This window comes from Argentina silus (assembly GCF_951799395.1).
Source record: "Argentina silus genome assembly, chromosome: 5".
Taxonomy (NCBI): Eukaryota; Metazoa; Chordata; class Actinopteri; order Argentiniformes; family Argentinidae; genus Argentina; species Argentina silus.
The window spans coordinates 5,225,974-5,239,683 of record NC_139659.1 but is presented as its reverse complement, the minus strand read 5'-3'; the positions used below and the strand labels follow the sequence as shown (position 1 = coordinate 5,239,683).

The window sequence follows — 13,710 nt, the reverse complement described above, 5'->3', positions numbered from 1 at the left end:
ACTCTAAAAGAAAAAAACTTGAAAAAAATAAAAGGAAAGACAGACCTGGCCACAGGAGAGATGGAGAGAAAAAGAGGTGGGGGGAGGGGGGGGGGTTAGAGAACAGAAGTCCAGAAAAGTACCCTTAAACTTAGACATAGCACTGCAGCCAATTGCCTCAAGTAAACAAAGTAAGAAAGAATGAACAGCAAAACCTCCTTTTGTACCGGAGCCACAATGGAGAGAACAACTTGGAACTGGGCCTTCTGCTATCTACTGTACTGTATAGAAAGACGTGACACAGACTCTCTCTCTCTCTCTCTCTCTCTCTCTCTCTCTCTCTCTCCCCATCTCATCACGTTGTCCACAGAAGGAGGGAGGGAGGGAGGGGAGATGGCCAATGTGGCTGAAGCCTTGGTCTGAACTTCCAAAAGGCCATTTGCTAATCTGACATCATTGCGTCTATTCAATTCATTACCCGGGACACAATCACCATTATGGCTTCAGATTGTAGGATGTAGGTGCCCAGGGAACAGGAGCTAATCTCCAGGATGAAGGGCTCAGAGTCTTCACTCAGGTCCAGTTGCTCATAATCCTCCATATTGTTCTAATCATGCATGGGAGATGTCTGAACAAGATAGATTGCAGCAGTCTTCTGAGGTAAATAAACCAAACCCTTGGTTGGACAGTCAGAGAGAATGTATCGGCAGGAGGGCTGAAATTTCTGTTGTTGTTGTTGAACCAGTTTGTCCTCTGAATCAGTCAAAACACTTTGGAAAGCTTTTTGTTTGTCTTTGTTAAGTTAAGTTAAGGAAAGCTACTCAAAAAACATCTGCGTTATACAATGCTAAACCTCGCCTCCAATATGCACACGCAGACACACACACACACACACACACACACACACACACACACACACACACACACACACACACACACACACACACACACACATGCTGAAATTGCCAGTTAGCATGAGTGTTGTTTTAACAATTAGACCGTGTCAAGTCGGAGACAAACGAGACCTCACAGATATGGGGTTGAAAAAATGAACACTTGGTGTGGGGGCTTCTGGAATGTTCTCTCAAGACGTAAATCCCAGCCCCCCTCAAAATCCCCCCCCGCCCCTCCTCCCACACACCCACCATCACACCCACACGCACACGCACACACGCACGCACGCACACACACACACACACACACACACACACACACACACACACACACACACACACACACACACACACACACACACATACACACACACACACACACACACACACACACACACACACACACACACACAGCCAAGCCACAGCCCCCAGAAACCCTAAAAACAATGTCCAGTGGGCCCAGCAAACCACCAAGAAGAAAATACAAACAAGGGGCTAAAAAAAGTGAAAGAAAAGGAAAGGAAGGGGGGAAAAAAGAAAACATGAAAAAGAACAAAAGATTAAGCTAGCTCAAGTTACTTCCCTTTTCCTATTCTATTCCAACCATGAATAACACGGACATGGCAAAAGTAGTAACCATACTGGAGAGTGTTTTTCAAAAATAAAGCTGTTTCGCCAGATACTAAGCTAAACTAAATAGCACACGTTCATCTGTTATGATTTATCGCCTTGGAGACTTCGGTCCATGATGCTTTAACGACAGAGACATACAGTATCATAAGGAATCTGCTGTTAATCCTTCAGGGTAACACAGCTGACACTTTTACGACACTGTCGTATTCATTCATCAAAAGATGAGTTTAGAACCTGTGATACATTCTACACACAGTTCAAAGAGGACAATAAGGTATCAGACATCCATCAGACGGAAGTCTCGATCTATCTAGATCATGATGTGACCTAAAAAGTCAATCTAATAGGATATCAGTAGAACCGCTGTTACGTGTCAGTCCTGCTTGCCTGGCGGAAGGTAGAGGAGCGGCCCACTCACGTTTCTAGGGCTAGTCTGTGCGTGCGTTTTCTGAGACACAACACATGCCAGACACACACACACACACACACACACACACACACACACACACAATTATTTGTAGAGCCTCAGTCTCTACTAGGTAGGGATAGGGTTAGGGTTCCGCTGCTGATTGACAAATCAGTCACAACAAGGTCACACCAGGCCAGGACACCCAATTCAGTGTGTGTGTGGGTGTGCATCGCCCCAATGATATGCCAATGATATATATATATATATATATATATTAAAACGACAGACATCAGCAATTTCAAAATGAATCCACTTTCAAAATCAATTATGATTGATTTGCTAAATAAATCGTAAAAGCAAAAAAAACTAGAAATCCTCCAAAAATCCCAAAGCCCAAAATATCATTCCTCTAAATCTTAAGCTGCATAGTTCTGATATATCTATCTCTAAGTCTCTCTCTCTCCCTCCATCTCTCCCTCTCTCTTTTCCTCTCTCCATCTCATCGCTAAATATGTCCGCAGACAAAGTCAAAAATTACAGGATGCCCTTTGGAGCCGAATAAGAGCTTCTCTCCAGTCAGCGAGGAGGGAGGGAGGGAGGAAAGGGGGAAGGGAGGGAGGGGGGACAGGAGGGGAGACGGCCAATGTGACTGAACCCTTGGTCTGAATTTCCAAAAGGCCATTTGCTAATCTGACATCATTGCGTCTATTCAATTCATTACCCGGGACACAATCACCATTATGGCTTCAGCCCAGAGACTCAAGGCCCTGCATTCCACGCTAACTCATTGATTAAAAGCTCTCTGGAGAGGCTAAAAAGGCGAAGCAAGAGAAAGGAAGGAGAAAGCAAGCTCCGTCATTGTGACCACAGTATCGCTAGCTAGGCACCTGCATCCCTACAGAACAGACCAGGGTGGAGGAGTTGTGAAAACGACAGATCCTCCTGTGATCATTTATAAGGGGAGATAAATAACGTATGAAGTTCGGGACCTTACTAGTTCAGTTCACTGAGCATAGCTCCACCGTCATGGGTATACAATAGAGTATACAATATGGATGTAGCACTCTATACTATATCCTGTATGTTGTAACCATAATGCACATGGGCTTGTATATATGTTTACATGCGCTTCACTTAACCTAAACCCACCACCCACACACACACTGTACAGCATGTGAATAATGAATGGTCATATCTAATTCTGGATGGAGATGTTCTCCTACCTTCATTATGTCTAACATGGAACACTAACACCAAGGTGTGTGTGTGTGTGTGTGTGTGTGTGTGTGTGTGTGTGTGTGTGTGTGTGTGTGTGTGTGTGTGTGTGAGTGTGTGTGTGTGTGTGTGTGTGTGTGGACAGACATACATGAGAGCCGGATGCGAAAGTTAAGACACTCTGAGATTCAACTTTAATTCAACCTTCATTCCATATTGGTAGGTGTAGCTCGTAGCTACTGCAGGTGCTACTGCAAAGGGAGAGTTGTCTGGGTCTCAGACGTCTGTCCATGATTCCTTGAGTCCTCTTTCTTCTCTTCCATCTCAAAGGCATTGGAAGAGAGGATCTGAGGTTCCTCCTCCCCTCTTGGGAAGGAGGCGAGGAGAGGAGACACAGTTAGAATGGAGTAAACATTGAGATTGGGCCGCTGGCGGAGGCCATACTGATGTAGTCACTAAGGGGTTTCCTTGGAGACCATACTGATGTAGTCACTAAGGGGTTTCCTTGAAAGGTGCTGTGTGTCTCTCTTCCTGTGTGAACTGAGTAATGGGACTCATTATGGGATAGAGTTGGCATGGCACCAATATGTCATTGGTCGTCAGTGGAAACAACATCCCCTGGTGTATTAACCCAGATTACATCAGGACAGGTATCCAGGCGGAGGCGGTAGTGATTCCCAAACAAGCCTGCATAGAGATAGTAGCATGTATATGTGACGGGGATGGGGTTTCGAACCCACGTGCAAGACACAAGCATCTACCATTAGGCCAAGAGGGCATCCTCAAGGTCCGAGGGAGACACTTTCATATGTCTCAAGGCAAGGCTGGAAGCGTGATTCCAAATCATCTCTGCTACATAATAGTGCATTGATGTATGGAGCATGTGGGTAGAGGCTGAGGCAGAATGTTCCAGGGAGCAGTGCACAGTATGTGGTTGCAATGTCCGTCTACCTCCTACTGGTCAACAGGGGAGGCTGGTGGAGGTAGAAAACATAGGGCGGGCTCATTAGTAATGCATATAATGGAATGAGGAATGGTATCAAACACGGAACGGTATCAAACACCATTCCTCATTCCATTCCATGCATTACAATGAGCCCGTCCTCTGATTTATACCTCCACCAGCCTCCACTGCTCATCAACTACGGTCATGGATCCGTCCTGGCCAAGTCCAAAGGGCCAACACATAGGCCTACCTGTGTGGGGTATTACTGCAAGACATGTAGCAGTGGTGAGGGTCCCCACAATCATCTGCCAGTGTTGAGGACAAACAGCAACCTTTCCTGAAACTCAATTCATTATAGTACAGTATTGTACCAATTAAAGAAACATTCTCTCACCCAGAAAAATAAATAAATAATAATAACTTGCAATCTTCTATGAGGGCATGTGTGTGTGTGTGTGTGTGTGTGTGTGTGTGTGTGTGTGGGTGTGTGTGTGTGCGTGCTAGTTTGTTTGTTCGCATGTGTGTTAGCGAGAGTGTGTGCTCACACGCCTGTGTGTATATGAGAGTGCAAATGCAGTGAGAAAGTAGTCTGAGAGCTGAGAGAGACAGAGTTGCCCTGACAGATAGTAACTATGTGTGTGGCACACAGACAGAAAAAAAAAGAAAGAAAGAAAGCCCTTGGCCCCCTGCCTGCACTCCAATCTGCTGATGGCGAAGCTCGTGATGAGGAGGCAACCGGCAGCCATTTTTAGCGATGAGGTCATCTTTAATTACCAAAACAAAGAGAGTCAGCTGTGTCACTCCAATCTGTTATCTGCTCTCATCCTCAAGGACACTGTTTATCTCCTTTTAATTGAATCTCTTTGAATGGGGGCTTATCGACGCATCAGAGTGCGCTCCGCTTGAAGCAATAATGGAGTTGTTACATAAACTAGGGAGGGCCCCGGAGAGGGAAGGGATACGGCTGACCCCATGGGAGAAGAGAGGGATGAGGATGAGAGGAGGGAGGGATGCGAGAGAGAGGGAGAGAGAGAGAGAGAGAGAGAGAGAGAGGGAGAGAGAGAGAGAGAGAGAAAGAGAGAGAGTGAGAGAGAGAGAGAGGGGGGGGGGGGGGGGGGAGATATGACTGTGACAGATCCAGATAAGCTGGCGGGGAGAGATGGGAGGATGAGAGATGAGGGGATGAAACTAGGACTAAAATAAAAAAAGATCAAATAGCTCATCTCGCTGTCTGACAGCGCCGTGTGAGGTGACATCATTGGCGTGTGACTTCCAGCGCCACTCCTCTACACCCTACTCTCCTCTCCTCTCCTCTCCTCTATCCTCCCCCCTCATCTTCTATCATCCCCTCTTCTCAATTCTCTCCTCTCACTCTTTTTTCTTTCCTCTCTTCCCCTCCGCTCTCCTCACTGTTAAATCACGTGTCAAATGGCGTTGATGTGACACAAATAGACTGACAGGTTTTTAATTAGTCAGGAGTGTGAGAGCACTACGCTGCTGCTGCTGCTGCTGCTGCTGATGATGATGATGATGATGATGATGATGATGATGATGATGATGATGAGCAGGACGGGTTCACAGGAACGTGTCACCTTAACCTGTCTGTGATGTCAGCCAAGGGTGTAGCCATGCTGAGCTGAAACAATCACGGTTTCTAGGGAACCCTGGAACAGCGTCAGAGCAGGGATTCAGAGTACCTAGAAAACTAGAAGACTTGGTTTATGACAGGGGATTATTCTTTCCATAAAAAGACAGCATACCCTTTATTCAAAGAGCCAGGACGAAGCTTCCTTAAACCTTAAAGTGAACCTTTCTGTTCACTTTAAGTGATATATGTTTCTATGTATCTCTTTGATCTTTTATATATATATATATATATATATATATATATATATATATATATATGTGAAAAAAATAATAATTAGAGGAATACATTAAAGGAATATTTTCCATTTTCTTCTCAGAGCTCTGAATCAGTTTCGCCCACTGCCTGGGTGTACTGTATGTTCTACTACTGTGTCAAAGTCAAGCCTACTATCCGACGAGGGTAAAACACCAGTCTAGTTAGATATGGTAATCTAACAGACATCCTGCCTCTGTCTTGTTGTGCCACCTAGAGGTACCTCCAGGTCTCATTCATCACACAGTGCCCTGATCACTCATCCAAACGTAGAGTAGGCACAATGGAAAAGACCAGATTCAACCAAACGGAAATAATTAAACTAAAAAAAAACCTGAAACATTGCTTACTCTAATACTAATATGAGTGACCTATAAATATACTGTATGTCTGAATTTTACCTTGACTAGCTTCAATCCTGTATCTCCATGTATTTTAAACTGTGACATGGGAGTCTCTCCTCTCTGCTCCAGCCAGTCTGTTTCCAGTTTGGTCTACTGCCCCTGACTGAACAGACAGATTCCCCAGCTCCCTCCTGTCTTGAGTTAGTCTCCTGCATAACACACATGCTAGGGAGCAGACCGGTGGAGGCTGGTGGAGGGAGAAACCAGAGCATGGGCTCGGTGGAATGGATGGAATGGAATGAGGAATGGTATCAAACACATGTGTTTGATATGTGTTTGATACCATTCCATTCCTCGTTCTCTCTCCATTTCGAACGGTATGCTCAGGGCTGCGGGAGGTGGGGGACTCCAAAGTGTAGCCAAAGGCCGTTACAAATATTTAGACACACACTATAGTAAAATACACCAACATGAATTTCAATAAGTCCCTCGCACTGAAACAACAAATATTGACTTGCATAAACCCAAGTGGTCTCTGGCAGAAGCTGTTAAGAAGAGATATATCAAAGAAAGACCCCATTCCCTGTGGTCCTTGTCACCTTATACTGTAAGAGGCAGGGACGGAGAGGAGGAGAGGAGAGGAGAGGAAGAGTGGAATGAGGAAAAGGGAAGGCACACAGAGTGAACCCGGAGACCCATATACTGTATAAGGAGAGAGGGAGAGGGGGAGAGAGAAGGGAGGGACAGAGAAGGCACACCAAGTAACCCTGCTACCACATTGAGAAAGCCTGCAACAGCACCAAGGTAGGTAAGGTCCTTTCAGAACACAATAGAAACACAATAAAGTTGTGTTTATAGACAGTGTTATTAGAACATTCTCCGTCGTTGGTCAGCATAACGCTAAACACTCGTACCCAGTTTGATTAGTAAATGCAAAACATATTTGCGGGCAGTGAGTCAATCGCCCTCCGGTGATCACCAGGGCTGGTTGTGAAATTTGCGCGATATCACAACAACATGTGGAGAGAGTGAGCGGGGAGGGGGAGGGGGAGGGGGAGGGGGGGGGGAGGAGGGCGGATGCTTGGCCAACCAGTGAATAACGAGTTGATGCTCAGTGTTGCTTGTTTGTTTAACAGAAATGCAAACTGTCACTTTTGCGAAGGGGCACTTAACTCGGCACTACCTTAGACAAGATAATGAAACAAATGCTTCCCGTCTCGTTAAACTTTGTACTCTTGTGCTTGTTAACCGCGGGTCAAAAGAAAGTGGAATCGGCTAAAAAGGAAGACAGTAAGTGTTCTTAATTCTCCAACATATACGAGACCAAGCGTTTCCCTCCAAGCGTTTCAACGTACCTCAGATCTCACGCTGGTAAGTTTAAGGAACTGGGTTCAGATGGGATTCTCCGTTTTATGATGATGAGTTAGTTTCTGTGGCGTAGCTGAGAGATCAGGCTAAGAGTTAACAAGGCTGAACCAGGGCTGACCGTACATGTACCTGTCTGGCGGAAGAAGTCCCGGCTTTACGACCGGGAAATGAGAGGCTTTTAAGGAGAGAGGGGAGAAATTACCTCCACTGACAACTGAGGAGCAACTGAGGAGGAAGGGTCTACCCTTTCATACTTTCATCTTCCTTTTACTTCTTTCTTTTTTATCTACTCCTACCTTTCTGCAGTTCATCAATCACCGAGGGTAGTGTGGACGTTACACAACAAGAACAGCTAATACAGGGGTCCGGTTTAGGAAGTTATCGCCAAAAATCTAAATTCTAAAAAAACTCACTATAACTTCATTATAGCCACTAATACCCGTCCGAATCCCTCACCATTATCCAAGACCCACAGGTAACACAATCCCTCCCGAACCACTGTTACAGTCCGCCCCAGACTGCTTCTGTTCAGGTTAGTCACTGCCAAGCGAAACCTAGCCTAGCTCTAACCTCTCCTCCGTGTTTACAAACCCAACGTGTTCATGGGATCTCTCTGCCATTCCAAACAGCAGCTAGCTGCGGTTAAAGAGCTACAGGGGAATGAACTATTGATCTTATTAAGTAAGAGGATGGACACAGAGATAACAAAAAAAAAAAAAGAGGAAGATGAAGATTGTAACTGATAGGAGGAGGAGCGAGGTTAGAAGGGTATTTGAGGCCTGCTTATTGCCAGGGAGTGGATGGCAGGGGCTCAGGGGCTCAGGGGCTCAGGGGCTCAGGTGGCTGTTGAAGCCCTGGGTGGAGGGGGCTCAGGGAGCTGTTGAAGCCCTGGGTGGAGGGTATTCAGAATGGCTGTTGAAGCCCTAGGTGAATGGAGCTCAGAGGGCTGTGGAAGCCCTGGGTGGAGGGGGCTCAGAGGGCTGTTGAAGCCCAGGAGGAGAGACCTTACCTGGGGGGGACCAGCGGGTGACTGATGGGCTGCCAGTGGAGAGATCGCAGGGCGTAGGAATCGTATACACAGTGGGATTTATGTACTGAAGACTAGGCAACTATCCAAGCACATCAAAGGAGTCAGTCCATCTCTCTCTCTCGCTGCTCTCTGACCTCAGCAGGGAGATTTGCGAGTGAGATGGGAGTAGCCAGAATGAAGGAACGACTGACGCAGCTTCAGGCTTTATGAACCACTCCCAATGATCTGAGGGGCAGATCTAAGGATACAGAAAGGTGGTGATGATTAATGCAGATGTGGCTCAAGGTGGTGCTACTCTACTAGATGGTCTGGTCTGACTACACCTGACTACAACACAATCAATTCAGATGGATACCTGTGTAGTAACAGTGTAATTACTGCGATAACAGCATATTATTAACATATTACACATGATTATATTGTAATTTGACAATTGCATGTTGTATGGTTTGTCATAACACAAATTAAGTAATAACAGAGTTACAACACATGTATATGTAAGCGATCTAGCCAATGCACTGTTGATATCCCCATAGAAGCATTCCTTATGAAGGCAAAACCACCATATTGACATTTCTGAATATGTGCTGTGTCAAACGATTAGATGTGGATCTTGCTTTAGCTGACACACCCAGACGTATCCCGAAGCCCTCGGACTAGCCTTTTCGTATTGTGCCGATGCAGCAAGTATCTTTTTGAATGCGAAGCCATTTAGTCTAAAACAGATTTAACTACAGGAGGGTCTCGTACCTACTACAAACCTGCAGACATATGAGACATTAAAGTGACTCCAGTTTGAACAGCACTCAATTCACTTGGCAGGTGTATCAAGCTGGTGTGTGGCCCAGATCGGGGGCCGAGGAGAGTGGAGTGGGAGCGAGGCGGTCTGGTTTTGATCGCCCGGTGCTTTGTGGAAGTCTCATCTGCAGTTTAAAGCCATCAGGTGACCAGGGACTGGGGCTAAAGTTCAATACCTGCTCTTCATATCTAACCCCCCCCCCCCCCCCCCCACCTCCCTTCTCTCTCTCTCTCTCTCTCTCTGTTTTTAATATAAAACACAAACTATTTTCCAAGACAGGACTTCAGTATAGGTCTTTAAAACCAAACGGGTCAACGGTATAGGGGAAGGATATGAATTTCCCGAGAGAGGGTTTGAAATGAAATCTAAAGGGTGGCGACGTAAACGATACTAAGCCTGGTTTTCTATGCTGTAGCTACAGTATCAAACCATCTGCCCACGGATGTCTGTACAGGAGAAGGGTACAGTATCATTGGCTGGGCACACCGTCTCCTCTTCCCAAAGTCTTGGAGAATTACTCCTTATTCTAAGAAGTCCCTATTATTTAATAAATCCACCTCCCAGACCACTTCCAAGTTTGTATCAGCACTGTTGATCCCCCCAACCCCCCCCCCCCCCCCCTTCAGAGAACAATGGAGGGTTTGATTCAATCTGTGGCGTAAAAAAGGCAGCGAGCTCAGACGGGTGTTTTTACGGTTTATGATAGATGATCCTGAGGATGTTTCCAATCGAGAGGGCCTGAGAGATGCCATGCCAACGCCTCTCTCTCTCTCTCTCTCTCTTTCTCTCTCTCTCTCTCTCTCTCTCTCTCATGATTACACACACACACGCACGCAGACACACAAACACTGACATCCTTTCTCATCTCCAAGTCTTTCAAGGAACACATACAGAGAGAGAGAGAAAGAGAGAAAGAGAGAGAGAGAGAGAGAGAGAAAGAGAGAGAGAGAGAGAGAGAGAGAGAGAGAGAAAGAGAGAGAAAGAGAGAGAGAGAGAGAGAGAGAGAGAGAGAGAGAGAGAAAAAACACCTTCTCATAGTGGAGGTGGTGTAATGGTGTGGTGAATGTTTTCTTGGCACACTTTGGGCCCGTTAATACCAATCAATCATCGCTTGAATGCCACAGCCTATTTGAGTATTTTTGCTGACCATGTGCACCCCTTCATAGCCACAGTTTACCCATCTTCTACATGATAATGCATCATGTCACAAAGTAAAAGTCGTCTTAAACTGGTTTCATGAACATGACAATGAGTTCAGTGTTCTTCAGTGGCCTTCCCAGTCACCGGATCTGAATCCAATAGAACACCTTTGGGATGTGGTACAACGGGAGACTCACAGCTTGAAAGTGCACCTGAAAAATCAGCAGGAATTGCGTGATGCAAACGTGTCATCTTGGACCAGAATCTCAAAGGAATGTTTCCAACACCTTGTGGAATCTTTGCCATGAAGAATTGAGGCTGTTGAGAGCAAAGGGAGGCCCTACCCAGTATTAGTATAGTGTTCCTAATAAAGTGTTTGGTGAGTGTAGATACGAAGACAGACAGAGAGAGAGAGACAGACGTCATGTTCTGATCTGTATCCTGGACGACCCTGCCAGTGGGGGGTAGAGTTGTAGTGATGAGAGAGGAGATGGTCGAGGACAGAGGGGTGAGTCACCCACATGCCATCTGCCCTTTCCTGCCACACCTCTGCCAGGCTGAGTATCTGTGTCCGCCACTGAGCCTCATCAGTGCCCGTGTGTGTGTGTGTGTGTATGTGTGTGTGTGTGTGTGTGTGTGTGTGTGTGCAAGCACACGCGTTAGTGACAGCTACTTCCACACTCCCTCATTTTTGTTCCACTTCTTAATAAATTCTTATTATATCTGCGATGCTGTGACTCACCCCCCTAGCCTGAGGGGGCAGGTTAGCAGCACCAATTATGGATACTGTCAAATTGCTTGCCTCATCCTCTCTCCCCCTTCCTCTCCGCTCCCTCCCTGCCTACCTACACATCCATTCTTGTATTCTTGCTCCTCCTCCTCCTCCTACCCACCACCCCTCTCCCCTCTCCTCCCCCTCCCCACCACTCTGCCCCATCTGCCATTTTCCTCCTCCTCCTCCTCCTCAACTTCCTCACCCCCACCTCCTCTTTCCCCTCTTCCCTCCAACTCTCCCTCTGACTCCCCCACAGAATGAGTAAGCTTACGTTTGAGGTGACCACAGAGGGATGCAGGTCATTCGATAGACGTCATCACACCAGATCAACAGAGTGATCAGGTAGCTATATTTACTCTTCTGAGTCCTGTGTGCTGTTTCACCGAAGGATATTCCTGTCCATTACATCACACCTGTGGCCCATCAGTCAGCAGTGGCTCATGGCTGCTAAAGCAGCTCACCTCTGGCTTTAATGGAGGATTAACACGTGTCAATACCAGATTCAACCAGAGGTGAGAGACAAATATGGAGGCAGAGAGAACATGTTTAACCAGTGTATGTTTATACTGATGTGGTTTATAGGAATATGCTCATTTGATGCTGCACAGTTTCAGCAATAACAATGCAACACAAAACTCACACAAGACAACCCCATTCCCCCCAAACACATCTACCAAAGTGATTGTGACCTTTGATGATGCCATCATCATCCATCTCTACTGCCACCAGTGGCACCTCCACCTCCACCACCACCTCCAACTCTGCCTCTTCCACCTCCACCACCTCCTCCTCCTCCACTACCTCCTCCTCCTCCACTACCTCCACCTCCTCTTCCACCTCTGCCTCCTCCACCTCCACCACCTCCTCGTCCTCCACCTCCTCCACCTCCACCACCTCCTCTTCCTCCTCCACCTCAAACTCAACCTCCTCAACCTCCTCCACCACTTCTGCCTCCTCCACCACCTCCACCTCTGCCTCCTCCACCTCAACTCCTCCACCACCTCCTCCACCTCCTCCTCCACCACCTCCACCTCCTCGTCCTCCACCTCCTCCTCATCCTCCACCACCTCCAACTCTGCCTCTTCCACCTCCACCACCTCCCTCCTCCACCTCCACTACCTCCTCCACCACCACCTCCACCCCCTCCACCTCCACCACCACCTCTGCCTCCTCCACCTCCACCACCTCCTCGTCCTCTACCTCCACCACCACTTCTGCCTCCTCCACCTCACCTCCTCCATCACCTTCACCACCTCCTCCAACCCCACCTGCACCTCCGCCACCTCCACCTCTGACTTCTCCACCTCCACCACCCCCTCCTCCACCACCTCCACCCCCACCACCTCCACCACCACCTCCTCCACCACCTCCACCTCCTCATCCTCCTCCTCCTCATCCTCCTCCACCTCCACCACCTCCACCTCAACCTCCTCCACCTCTGTCTTCTCCACCTCCAACACCTCCCCCACCTTCACCTCTGCCTCCTCCACCTCCTCCATGTCCACCACCTCCACCTCCATCACCTCCACCACCTCTGCCTCCTCCACCTCAACCTCCTCCACCACCTCCACCTCTGCCTCCTCCTCCACATCCACCTCCTTCACCACCTCCACCACCTCCTCCACCTCCACCACCTCCACCACCCCTTACCTGTGTAGATCTCAGCTTCCGAGGGGTCCTCCACCCGCTTGTGCTGGATGATGTAATCCAGACACTTTGCAGCCAATTAGAGGCTCCACGTCCAGCCACTCCAAAGCCACCATGGTGCTAGAAGGCTCCAGGTGGGGGGCCAGTCTCAGTCTGTGGGGGGGTATCAGGTATCATTTTTCAGTTGGATATCAGCAAATTATATATTTATAATTTGTATGTATAACAGCAAATTGCCATCTTCAAAAGATTGTTTAGGATTGTTCAATAACTGCCTATATCTGTAAACATGTACAGTATATATACATTTCATTTAATTCATAATTCATCAGTCCAGTCATACAGTAGATCAGTGTGGATTTCATACAGTGAAAAGTCCATTCAAGACTTTCTTTCTCCCTTTCAAAGTTCCCCAGGTCACAATGACTTTCTCAGTAGAGGAACAATATCAGGAGTGTATAGGCCAGTGCGTCTATGAGTCACAGCAGTGTTATTGGAGAGAGAACAGAGCCTCATGTTCCTTTGTGCTGGTGAGCGAGGGGGGGTGGGGGTGTGGGGTTAGACTGACAGCAATTAAAGAGGTTGGTTAGAGCCCTGGGGAGGATGGCTATGACTCCAACAGGAGCCCCCAA

General features: G+C 47.4%; 1 protein-coding gene across 1 annotated transcript in view; it reads right to left on the bottom strand.

Moving 5' to 3' along the window:
* astn2 (astrotactin 2) overlaps positions 1 to 13,710 on the bottom strand; it is a gene marked incomplete at both ends in the record, with an annotated part of 256,443 nt that overhangs the window by 20,114 nt on the left and 222,619 nt on the right. Inside the window, 2 exon segments of the mRNA XM_083669850.1 lie at positions 13,082 to 13,139; positions 13,141 to 13,231. Of these exon segments, the coding sequence (XP_083525976.1) occupies positions 13,082 to 13,139; positions 13,141 to 13,231 (149 nt within the window).